The following is a 13,231-nucleotide window of genomic DNA, read 5'->3' as shown; positions in this document are numbered from 1 at the left end:
TGCCACAGCCATCCTAAAACTATGAGGAGAGCTCAGACTCCGCCCTGTGGAGAGCCAAGAAGAAAGATGAAAAAGACCAGAGCCTTTGGTCTGGGCACTGATTGTCTGAAGTGGGCAACCCTGGAGCCACCCTAGCTCCAGGCCTCTTTTCATGTGAGATAATAAGTCTTCCTTATTCCTTAAGCCACTCAAAGTGAGCATTGTTACTTGCAGACAAGCACATTCTAATAATATACAAAGATGAATTATATTTAAGCAGAGGAAGAAAAGAGAGAAAAGAGTCTTAGAATTTTTAAAAAATCACTGAGGAAATACATAAAATTTAGTAGAACATATGATAAATATGACATTCAAGTCCATGGGGCAAAGGAAGGATTACTGGATAAATGACAGAAGGAGCCAGTACTGAAAAATGTAAAAGATAGGCCATAACCTCACAGTTTACCCCAAATCTAATCCCAAGTAGATGGCAGATTTCACTGAAATAAAATCAAACCATAAAAATACTAGAAGAAAGTATGGATGAAGAGTATCTACTTTGCAAACTGGGTATGTCTTTCCAAAAAAATATAAACACATACATTTTTAAATGTCTCTATGTGAAAATATTTTCTTAATTCAAAAGCAAAGGATAGGGACTTCCCTGGTGGTGCAGTGGTTAAGAATCCGCCTGCCAACACAGGGGACACGGGTTCGAGCCCTGGTCCGGGAAGATCCCACATGCCGCAGAGCAACAAAGCCTGTGCACCAAAACTACTGAGCCTACGCTGTAGAGCCCACGAGCCACAACTACTGAGGCCCGCGCACCTAGAGCCTGCGCTCTGCTACAAGAGAAGCCACTGCAATGAGAAGCCCGTGCACCGCAACAAAGAGTTGGGCACCCTCGCTCGCTGCAACTAGAGAAAGCCTGTGTGCAGCAACGAAGACCCAACACAGCCATAAATAAATAAATAAATAGGCAAGCAAGCAAAGGATATATGGGAACAACATATTTGACACAAATAACTATCAATTCCCTTCCAAAAGACAGGTTATATGAGTTGACAAGAAAAATTTCATTCCTGATATAAAAAAGCAAAGGACCTGAGGTATAATTTACAAAATGTGAAATATATATAACCAATGATCACATTCTTAAATGTACAATCTCCCCAAAATGCAAATTTAGTAGCATTTTTTCATACTGTTACCGAATTAGCAAAAATGTTTAATATATCACTCAATTTTTGAGTATAGGATATAACAGAGACTTCCACATATTACTGATGGATGTGTAAATTATTAAATCTTTCTATAATCAATTTGAAAATATGTATGTATCAAGTACATCAAGAACCTAAAATTATTATCGGTGGCTTTGTAATTCCACTTACTAAAAAAAGTTAAAGAAATATAGATGTAATAAAAGTATATGTATTTTGGATATCTGTCACAATACTATTCTATAATAATACAGTGAAAATGCCTAAAGATACATCATATGGAAAGATAAAATTAACGATGGCTCCCTATAAGTTGAGTAATGTGTTTCCATTAAAAATAGTTGTAAAGAATAGTTAAAGAAGTGAGAAAATACTCCCAAGACAGAATTAAGTGGAGAAGTCAGGATATAAAATTCATGTACAGTAAATAGCAACTTGATATGCATACATATTACTATCTCTATGTGCAGGGTGATGGGAAGAAGAAAAAAATAACAATAAGTAAAATGCACCAGAAATGCTAACAGTATCTACTTCTTGGTTCAGAGATTATAGCTGACTTTTATATTCTTCTTTTCATTTATCTGTATTTTCTAAATATTCTACCCTAAATGAGCATGTATCAATGCTATCTTCAAAACGAAGAGATGTCACTTAAAATGAAATATTTAATCGTATCTTTTCCTTATCCCTTTACTCAGATGAAGCAGCAGTGTTTGTTTGGGGTCTCAGTTCTATCCAAAGCGGTTCTGCACAAGGGTTTGGAAGGGTTGACATTTTACTTGGGAAATACGCTGCAGGAATGCTAATCCATGAAGAGACTGAAGTTTATTTCTCTTCTGTGACTCCCTGTGCATGGCCGGAGTCTCTGTCAGAGCAGCTTAATAGAGACACTGCACAATTCTCAGGCTGCCTCCTCCCAGCCCCACCACCGCTCATTGCCCACCGCCCCTCCCCATTACTGAACCCACTGTGAGGCTCCTGGCACTGCGGCGGGAGCCACCAGGTAACGGATCCCACCTGGGCTCTAAGAGGCAGCTCCTGCTTCATTACAGAGCTCTCTTGTCCACTGGCTGATACCCTTTCCTCCTGGCCTCACTGCTTAGAGCTCCTGGACCCTGAGACTGTGGGACAATTTGTAACACAGTGCAGCAGACCTGGGTAAGAATGTTAATGATGTATTTCCAAGCCCGGGGAGGGCTGGGGTCCTATAGCATGACAATCACTCCACGATGAGCAATTATTACTCTGTGAATTATTTTCAGAGCAGCCACAAGGCCCTGCCGGGGCCACGACATCAAGAGAGCCATTTGATTCCTGTCCAAAGCCAGCTTTTATGAAGAATCAAAATTGACAGAGAAGACAGAAGAAACGTCTTAAACTAGTAAAGGAGAAGGAAGGCCTCCCATCTCCCTGGGTGACTGCTGGAACAGGGAGGCTAAGCCAATGGCACTGGTGGAACTTCATGTTAGCAGGCTCTAGAGTAATGGGAAGGGACTGTGGGGCCCTAACGCTGGCTGGGGGAGTGAGGTGGGCAGCAGCGGAAAACAGGCTGAGGGGAGTGAGGGAGTCACAGAACCGCATCATCCTAAATTCAGAAATGATGTTCCAGGCCCTTTGCCACACATACCCCCATACCCACCCCAGGAAACCTGGCTTCCAGCCCCAGCGCAGCCACCTGCTTGTTGGTACCACCTAACTGAGTCTCTCCAGGCTCTGGGCCTCAGTTTCCCAACTGGAGCTGCACAGAACACCATGGAGAGGCTGGGGACCAGGGAGACCGATTGGGTGAAGCTCGAGACCCCCTGCCCCAATTCCCCACCATCGTAACCACGGCATGTCCGCTTCCATGACGGTTTAATATATTTGGGTTGCAGTAAGGTACTGCTGCAACAGATTTTCTAGGACTAGAGAAAAGCTGGAAAACCACTGGGCTAAATCCTTTTTTAGTCTCTTGGTCCTAACTCAATTCTACTCTATGGAAAGGAGCATCAAATAGTCCCTTTCTCTCTCTCATCACACCAGGGTGTCCTTTGTCCAGGAATGTCAACGCATAAAGCAGCTTCACGGGCTTTCCAGATGCTTCCCGCCCACTTCCCCACCCTTCTGCCCAAGGAGACAGGCTAACCTCCACTGAGCTAGTGAATTAGGTGGATGGTGCCCATGGGAAATGAGGTTCAAAGGGCCTTCAGGCATCTGGCAATTTTCCCAGAGTTTCACTGTACCAGGGAACCTCGTTAGTGGAAAGGAATGATTCCCCCACAATGGAAATCTTTAGGACAGAGAAGGGCAGACATTCTCAGCAATCATGTCATGGAAGAATGTTTCTGCTGGGCTGTGGCTCACGTTACATTCCAGGCAAGTCATGCTTGTGGAGAAGACTATAACCATGTTTTCCTTCTTCCATTCATCATATCAAAACAGTCCTGAAAACAAAATCTCATCAGAGGTGAAGCCCCCAGCTCCCTCTCAGCCCTTGGTCTTACAAGGAGTGGAATCTGCCCCCAGGCATGGAAGGGGGGATGGGCACTGCCCACCATGCAGAGCCCTGCTCCTGTCTCTGGCCTCAGGCTTTGGCACACGGGTGTGGAGAGGAGCTGCCTATCCAGGGCACCTGCAGGCAGAAAGCCATGCTCTAAGCCTCCCTGTGCCTCTCTGCTCTTGTGGGATCTGGGGTAGATAACTCAGAGAAGGTGTATAGCTCCAGCCGCCCGAAGCTGATGGCCCAGGCCACACGGGAGAGCGCTCGCTGCCAAGTGCTGCATGAGGGTCATGACTCTGGGTGACCACGAGGTTCCTACTGTTTGCACCTTCCATCTGAGAACATGAAAATTCACAAAAAGGAAGTGGCTGCAAAAGCTCAGGAGAGCAGAGCTAGGAGCATCACAAAGGCCCCCAAGTCAGGGAGACAACGTACTGTGATGCATCCTTGTCCACAGCAGGTGCTCAGTGGTCCCTCCTCGGCTCCCTCTTGTCCTGTGCTTTAAACAATGTTCCCTGCCCCCACCTTTGGACACTTTCCTACAGGTGGTCTCCACCAATCCCATCCCAGCTCATGTCATGAGCTGAGGACGTTTGCAAGGATGAACCCATGGGACCCTCCTTTGGAGACTTCCGTCCGAACAAAGAGAAAGCCAAAGAGAAAAGTGTAGGGCTCCAACAGGAACAAACATTAAGGCAAGTCCTGTGGGAGTCGGACAAGACTTTCCAGCAAAGCCTGCCCCTGGAGGGGTTGCTTGGTAATCACCCATGCCAGGGAGCTCCAAGCGGAACACAAAGACGATTAATATTTTGCCTGGAGTTACACAGCAAGAGGGTGACATGGACCTTTGATTTTGCCATCCCACACTCCCTCAACAAGAATGGGCTTCCTGGATGAGATAATTTAGTAAGTATTTGTCCAGCACCCTGCAGTGAAAGGCGCTCACCCACTCCTTCCATCCTCTGGAAGGGCTGAGTAATCTACAGCCTCTTGATGGCACTTAACCTAAACTGTCTGGGTGACTCACCCTCCCTGAGAGTTCCCTCCAGGGTATTCACTTTAAGAAAACATCCATTTGCTCCCTAATTTAAACAATTCCTCTAGGTTTAAATCTTAAAGAAACTACTTGGTTTTTGTTTTTGTGTCCGTGTTCGTTTACTGTTGTTGTTTTCCAGTACAGATAGATAGAGGATATATTCCTATATTGATACCTGTCATCTTTTCAGGGACCCCCTGACACTGCTCCACCATGAGAGGACCCTACCGTCAGTGCAGTTGGCTCCTCTAGCCACAGAGAGATGCAGCTGAGGGGCCCTCCTCAGAGTTGCCCTTGCCTCCTAAGGATGACTGATCTTTGCACTGCCTTTTGTGTGTCTCTGAACCCTAACCCTACCATCATATCTGCTGCCCACCCTCAACTTTATTTTTAGGTTGCCCCAATTTCCCAGCCCTACCCCTCCCATCCCCATCTTCCACCAGGAACCACCGCTCGGCTCTGCCTTTAAATGCTCCCCTAGACCCGTGCCACTCTGTCCCAATGCGCTCTCCTTGCTTCATCCTGAACCCACACAGGCCTTGCTTTAAGGCACCCTGGGCCTGAATAGCAAACATTTGCTATGGTAAATCCCATTCCCTGCTTTCCAGATAACTTCTCCTTAACAGAGATAAGCTGCCAGGCAGACAGATAACAACTGGGATATGCAGTTATTAAGGGCAGATTTTAAAATGACAAAAGATTACATTTAAAAATAAAGCCCACTTGAAAATCAGCTTCCCTTCCAACTCAATCACATTCAGACCTCCTGCTCAGCAGCTCCTTATACCGAGAGATTCAAGCTCCCATTGGCTTCAGGGTATTGAAGGAGCGTTGCCACGGCAACACGGAAGGCCCAGACACCTGAAATGGGAAGTGGAGGACACAGTACCTCCCCTCTCTCAGGCACCTGGAGTGGCCAGCATGACCCCAGTCGGCTGCCTAAGACGAGGCGGGGAGCCCTACAGCCAACATTCCCACCCAGTGGGGAGACCTTGGGGTTAGAGCTGAGCTAAAAGAAAGTGGAGGGGGGTAGCAAAGGAGCCAGCAGGCAGGGTCTGATTTTCTAGGATCTCAGAGGAAGACTTGGGGATGAAGACAAGTACTGTGGCAAATATGAATGGTCACTGAGGCAGGCAGCTCCTTTCATACCAGATTGACTGAAAGGGCTCCCTGGTCCTGGTTTCCCCTTGCCAGGTGGGAGTCCCAACATAAGCGAGTTTCTACTGTGGCCATGAATGACCCAGACCAACGCTGACCACCCATCCCCAGGCTCCCACCCACCAAACCTCAGAGCTTTGGGCATCCCTAACAGACATCACAGGTCATCTCTGACACCCCTGACATTGCAGGCCACACCCTGGCTTCCCAAGGTTTCACACCATAGTCACTAACCCCCTTTCTGATGCCACAATCAATCTTCCGAGCTCCCAAATGTCATCAAAGCTTGGGTGTCACCATTGCCTCACAACCAATTATTGAACTTCTTATTATTTGACCAACTCATGACTATACTTTCTGTCACGGAACGGGCTGAAAGTCCACCATCCCCACATCACAAATGGACCCCCCAGCCAACCCAGCCTCTCCCTAGCAAGCCAGCCCTCCTCCCCGTGTTCTAACTGATGAGAGCTCCCCCCGTGCTTTCCAGCTCTCACACCCTCCACGACTTCACACATGCATCCTTCCATCTGGTCCTCAAGGAGCACAGCCAGAGAATGCCTTCATCCAGATTCTCAGTACCCCAACATCATGCAACCCCTTCCTGCCCCTCTGCCGCCCCCAGCCAATGCTAGAGGCCAGGCTAGAGGGCTCTCTATTAGAGGCTTATCCCACCTGCTGAGAACTCACCATGCGCTTCACCTCCAGGGCACTATCATTAGTAGAGATGTCTCCCCCTCAGATGTATAGAAATGTGTGTGTGTGTGTGTGTGTGTGCGTGTGTGTGTGTGTGTGACTGCAGGAGCCTCTGCCTGAGTCTATGCCAACCAGCTCATGCTTTAGTGCTTTCCTGATTACACGGAGCCCTGTGACCCCTTTACATCATGGGTGCTCCCATCTCTGGCTCCAACAAGCACGTGGTCTTCCTGTGCAGGCCACTTGTGGGAGAGCATCCCTGGAGAGCCAGCAACTGCCCTTACCTGCACCCCCGCTATTGGCTCCACACCGGCTCATAAGCACCGCATCTGAGGTCGCTTGCTGGATAACTGTTCCATCCCCTTGCTTGCCACACTGACCTCTTGGCCCTAACACCTTATTCGACTCTTGACTTCACAGGCCTCCCCTTCAATTTGGGGAGTCCCAACTCTGGGTAAAGGCCACCTTGCCAGACCTCAATTCTGAACGCCCCCCACCATGGGGTGGGGGAGGAAGAGACAAAGTATCACTGAAAAGAGTCCCCAGGCCTGCCACTTGCATCAGCAACAGATAAAAGCAAGTCGAAGCCCACCCTGAACTCTGCGGCTCACCTGTCTCTCACTTGTGTCTCCAGCGGACGCCTGCACTGCCTGCTTCTCACACTCCATGGAGCTCATTTTCTGGCCATGGCTTTGCCTCACCCTTGGATCGGGGACATTCTCTGCCCGTAACCTCTGCCTCCTGCCTTAGTAACAGTCACACCTGTCCCCAGCATTGGGCTGATTCCAGCGACTCCAGGAAAACACATCACCCCTTTTGCTGGCCTTGTCCAGGACCACAGGCTGGTCCTCCAGGCCCAAGCAGCAGGACCCACGGGCACCAGACACCCCTGCTGTACTCAGAGCTGAATCAGTGGCACTTTCTGTCCGAAACCCCTTGGAGCCTCCTCCCCACCATGTCCCATGAACACCAGCATCAACAGCAGCATCTGCAGAGAAAGACTGGAGAGGGGACTTTCGTGCCGGTTAACATCTGCTTGGAACACAGGCCTAACGCACGGCAGTAGGAAAAGCAGGAGGTGAGCGCCCCGAGGCTTACCTTCCGCATGTCTTTGCCAAAGGTCTCGCTGTAGGTCGTGCCCAGGATTTCAAACTGCACGTAGGGGTTCGAGCTGTCTTCCCGAAACTCCATCACCCCTGTGAGACCAGTGATGTGGCCCTGCGAGAGAGAAGGAAAAACCATGAGAGGGTAGGGCAAAAGTGGACGGGTAGGGGATGGAACCCCAAAGGGAAGGAAGAGAAAGGAAGTGGTCGCCAACGTCTGAGAAACAATGGATGCACTATAATAAGGCAAGAGGTGCTGGCGGCCCTGGGGCCTCGGAGCAGGCTCAACACTTCCCAGGCCCTTGCTCACAAGGGAAGTTCCTAGGCTTGTCCCCATCATTCATGCCGTTGATATGATCAGAGCATCTGCTTTATGCCACACACCGTGCCAGCCCTGAGATTAGAGAGGGGCGGCTTTTGTCCCCACCCTCCTGGAGCTTACAGTCTTTCACTGCAACCTGCTCTAGGGGCTCACCTTAGCCTGAGCCAAGACGGAAGGCCAAGGTCAGCGAGAGCCATCTCGCACAGGTGGCGGGAAGTGGCGGGGCAGCGAGCGTGAGCATTGGAGGCTAAAACCCAGCTCAAGTCTGGCTTTGCCACCTTGGGCAAGTCATCTCCCATCTCCCAGCTTCGGCCTGGAGTTCATTAGACCCACATCACAGAGCCTGCAAGGGCCGAAGGAGAAAATGGGTACAAAGCGTGGTGTCTGGCACACACCGGGTGTAGGGGCGTACCAGCCCTGCGCCTCTCTCTGGTTGCTCTGCGGCCTCTGGAGTAGCAGGTGGTAGAGGGGTTGAGTGAATCTGTGCTGAGCCCTTTTCTTTCTTCAAGCCTGGGGTGGGGGATCACAGCCAGCTTTGAGCTCCCAAAGACTGTAAGTGGGGAGAGTCCCAGAGAATGAGCTGGCCCCAAAGAGGCCCCCGCTCGGGCTTGGGCTGCAGCAGATTCAAACCAACATCAGACTCCATTCACTGCTATGGAAACCATGCAGAATTTACTGTGACGAAGACTCCCGGCACTATAGATTTCCCTAAATGTCTTTTTGAAGCCTCTCAAAGCCAATTCACGCTACCACTTCTGTGGATTACCCAGTTCACTTCAGATCCAGTCTTTTGATGGATTCACGGTCGCACCTAAGCATATAGGACACGTGATGTCCTACATGCTAAGGTGTGACACGAAATCCACCAAGTCGTAGGCACGCCGACGTATGCACAGGGATGCACACACACATGCACACACACACAACGTGAGGTCCTGCTGAGTAGTACGTGCACTGCCAACTGAGACAAACTCTCCTGGGGGCAGGGGCAGCCTGCGGAGTGGGGTATCTGGCAGGCATGAGCAAGCTGGTTGCCTCCATTTTTTACTTACTTGTGATCCTGGGCATGTTACATAACCTCTCTGATACTAATCTCCTTGTATAAAATGAAGATAATAATAACACGTATGCACGAACCCCAGCTCACCAGCCCTCAAATGCCGGGACAGGAAGGGTGGCAAGTGGAGAGGCCTGGGAGGGGCCTGGCTGGGTGACCACAGAAAGAGCTCAGCCTCCTGGAGCGGGAAGAGAGTGGGGGTGTGAGAAGGGGCTTGTCTTTGGCCTTGGCCTGGAGGGTGCCCCTTGCACACACCTTTTTGATCGTGTCCAGCATGGACCTCCCTCCATTCCACGGCTTGGTGGACTTGCGGATGCAGTTGAGGCTTGCCATGCTGTGCCACTTCCGATCCTCCAGCTTCCTGTGGAAGGCGTTGGCCAACATCAGGACACTGTCGTATAGGTAGAGGTTAGAGATCTGCAAAGACAAAGATGGTGAAACCCTTTCCATTGGTGCATTTCCAGGGACAGGGAGAAACCAGTAGAGGACTAGAGTGACCCATGATGCTAACACTGAGAAGTGGGGCCCGATACCTAGGCCATGATCTTTCGGCTTCCAGTTGGTCATCCAAGCACCCAGCCAGGTGCCGGAGTCCTGAGTAGAATCAGACCTGGCCCCGCTTCAGGAACTAGAGTGGGAGGTGGATCTGTACATCAACAGAACCAGTGCGATCAGAGCCATGACTGAGGCTTGGACACAGCTCTATGTAAGACTGGAGGGGGCATCACACTCAGGTAACAAAGGATGGAGGGAAGGATGGGCACAAAGCTCAGTCTAGAAGGATTAGGATAAAGGGTGGGCAGCATTGTAGGGAAGGCACCACATTTGAAGAGGCATGAAGGTGCAAAGAAGCTGGGCCAGGTAGAGCAGGTTCCACCAGCATTTTCGGCAAAGGACGAGATAGTGAAGATTTTAGACTCTGTGGGCCTTATCGGTCTCTTTTGCAACTGCTCAACCACGCTGTTCTAGCAGGAAAGCTGTTCCAGATGGTACAGACACAGAGGATGTGCTAAGAAAAGTTCATTTAGAAAACAGAAAGTGGGCCACAGCGGGCTCACCCCTGGGTTAGAGGGACTGAAAACAGTTCAAGATGTCTGCATCAAGGGGACAGTACGGAGGCAGGGATCATGAACCGTGTGGGCCATGCTAAAGAGGAACAACATAGGTGGCTTTAGGATCTGTGCCTGCAATCAGACCTGTGCCTTAGAAAGATCACTCTGGTCCCTGGACAGGCCTAGGGCAGATGGCGGCCTGAGTGACACCGGCAGCTTGTGTGAGATTCTGGAGGCCACGGGGCCTGCGCTACAGTGACATCACTGCTGGCTAGGGGACGCCTTTGGAATTTGCAACCATGAGCCTCTGAGAATTACTCCTTTGCTTAGCTGTCCACAGTAGAGCTGGATCTTAGAGGAGACATAGTCCCTCTCAGAACTCCTGAGAGCACGGTAGTAAGGGAAAGTTCGTAGTAACAGTGAGAAGAGCGGCATCACAGTGGTGAGATGCAGGGGTGGGACAGGTCTGGGCCACCCTCATGACCGTGATTAAGACCCGGATGGGCGTGAGCCTGGACTCCAGCGGTCACAAGAGCCCTTGGTGGGGAGGAGGACAGCCCCGCTTCCCGAGGTTACCACCACTGCACCCTACCCCGCTCCTCCAAGGGGTTGTCACGGAGCATGAAGTGGCGGGGGGACGTAACACCCACCCTCGGTCAGGTCTGTGACCCCTCACGGGTAACTGTTGCACAAACAACCATTAGCCAAAGTGGGTCAAGGGGATGATTCTCTGCACACCTCAGCAGCAAGGTGTCTGCTAAAAATATTTCAGAAAAACAAAACCGCCGGATATACATAGGACAATATGTTGGCCTCACAGGACTCCTGGGAAGATCAAATAGGATCCTTGGGCTGTGGGAAGAATTCCAGCCACCTCCCACTGCTCCCCAGTATGCCCCTCACACTCTCAGCACCTCCATATCTTGTTCTCAGCCTACAATTCCCTTCCTCACAAGTCTTAGATGGGTTACCCCCAAAGCAGAGGCCCAGACAGGAACTTGGGTGTTAGGAACTGTCCTCTGCAACTGAAATCAGAGGTGGCCCAAAGGAGCTGGTCCAGGGCATCACACACATCTGCTCCATCGTGCCCTTTCCCCAACTCATGCTAACCTCCGGGGGTCATCTCTGCCGTGACATGTCGAGCAGAGCTGACCTCTTCCTCCATGGATGTCCCTGTGCTTGACCATTCCTGCACAGCCCTGTCCTATCCACCCTCAACTGGTGTCCTTGCAGTGGGCACAGGGATGTATGTCACTAAGGCCTGCATGTCTGACGCCTCTCCACTTGGTAGGTGGAAGACGGACAGGAGCATGCCTGGCGTGACCGACCACTGCTGATTTAAACAAGGTCCTCAGGCCACAGGGGAGCAGGCATGTCAGTGCCTAGTGACCTTTTTCAGGGTCCTGCACCACACAGGTGCTTACCTGACAGCAGAGAGAAATCACTCCTACCACCGGGAATTCACCCCCTGTCCTGCAGGGAACAGACAGGACAGAACACTGTCTCCCACTCCTTGAACCCTGGGGGATCATTGCCTTGATGAGAAAGACAAACCCACTCCCTGCTCTTGTCAGCCCCCAGCTCTCAGGAGCCTCTACCACTGCAAAATTATTTCTGATATGTGTACCTCCCCTCTGAAATACAAACCAATAATGGAGGTGTTCTAAGAGGATGTAAGCCACTTAGAGTTGGCTTGGTCTTATTTTTTATTTTATTTCTTCCAAAAGGATAACTCAGAGCTGAGAGTCCTTGATGATGTGAAGATTTCTCTTCTTAAGACGTTTGTGGATCTCCTGGCCAACCACTCACAGCCAATGCTATTCAACCAGCTGGAACTCTCCGACCCACATCCCCGCCTATGTGTGCATTCACACACACACACACACGCACACGGGGCAACACCTCCCCTGCAGTGGCCCAGACTAGCGCCCAGTGGAATTTCCTTTTTTCCCTCCAGTACTTCTGGTCACAATAAATTAAAGTACTTAATTACATAAGTGATTCATATGATACAAATGTATGAATGCAGAAAGGCCTGTCATGAAGAGGAAAAAACAGGATGTGACTCAGAAAGGCCAAAGGAAGAACAGGTTTGAGCAATGCTCTTTTCCAGATCTATATATTTTCACTAACTCTAGAACTCAGCACCAACCAAGACACACGGTTGGTGCTTAATGCATGTTTGATGGATGGATGCATGGTGGAGGGGTGGATGGGTGGATGAGTCTGGGTGGATAGGTATGTGGGGGTGAGTGGGGAAGATGGGTGGATGGGTGGGTGGATGGGTGGGTGGATGGATGGATGGGTGGATGGATGGATGGGTGGATGGATGGATGGGTGGATGGATGGGTGGATGGGTGGATGGATGGGTGGATGGGTGGATGGGTGGATGGGTGGATGGGTGGATGGGTGGATGGATGGATGGATGGGTGGATGGGTGGATGGGTGGATGGGTGGATGGGTGGATGGGTGGATGGGTGGGTGGATGGGTGGATGGGTGGGTGGATGGGTGGATGGGTGGGTGGATGGGTGGATGGGTGGGTGGATGGGTGGATGGGTGGATGGATCTCTGCTAAGAATGTACACATTGATCTTGGTTCACAAAAAGAGAAAACGTACAAAATAGCACGAAAAAGAGATTTTCCGCTTCCAACTTTGACTTGAGAGGGTACCTCCTCTGTTCAAACAAAAAATCTGTTTCTCATTTATAGCTTGCTCAGAATGTCTGCTTGAGCCTTCTTGAGTCAACTTGGAGTTGTTTCCATCTCTCCACTCACTCCTGCCCCTTCTCTTGTAAGGTGCTGTCTCAATACTTCTCCCTGCCTTGGCAGAAGCTAACACTCCAGTACTGATGTGTGGCTCCACCAACCTCAGCATCCTCACTTAGGTGACTTGCCAGGTCCACTGGTGGGTATACAAAGGGAGGGATGCTGCCCTCACGGTCTGGTTGTCCAGAGAAGGGACTTTTAGGGGAAAAGATCAAGGACATACAGTAAAAAGGCAGCCTCTGTTTGGGGCTCCCTCCAGGTCCTGACAAACATAAGCAAAGCCTTTCCTCATGGTGGGTGGGTGAAGACCAGTGTCCCAGTATCCCGGCTTGGTCAAGCCAGGTCCCTGAGGCAA

General features: G+C 50.4%; 1 protein-coding gene across 3 annotated transcripts in view; it reads right to left on the bottom strand.

Annotated features, from left to right (window-relative positions):
• The window catches only part of GRID1 (glutamate ionotropic receptor delta type subunit 1), a 666,519-nt gene that overhangs the window by 195,249 nt on the left and 458,039 nt on the right, over positions 1-13,231 (bottom strand). For all 3 annotated transcript variants that reach the window (XM_073793383.1, XM_033841989.2, XM_033841990.2), the window contains exons 7-8: positions 9,312-9,473; positions 7,673-7,792 (exon numbers count right to left, since the gene is read on the bottom strand). In XM_073793383.1, the coding sequence (XP_073649484.1) occupies positions 7,673-7,792; positions 9,312-9,473 (282 nt within the window). The remainder of the gene's footprint in view (positions 1-7,672; positions 7,793-9,311; positions 9,474-13,231) is intronic.

The sequence above is a fragment of the Tursiops truncatus genome, chromosome 16 (genome assembly GCF_011762595.2).
Source record: "Tursiops truncatus isolate mTurTru1 chromosome 16, mTurTru1.mat.Y, whole genome shotgun sequence".
Taxonomy (NCBI): Eukaryota; Metazoa; Chordata; class Mammalia; order Artiodactyla; family Delphinidae; genus Tursiops; species Tursiops truncatus.
Note: the sequence above shows the minus strand (reverse complement) of the source record. Positions and strands in the feature narration are given on the sequence as shown.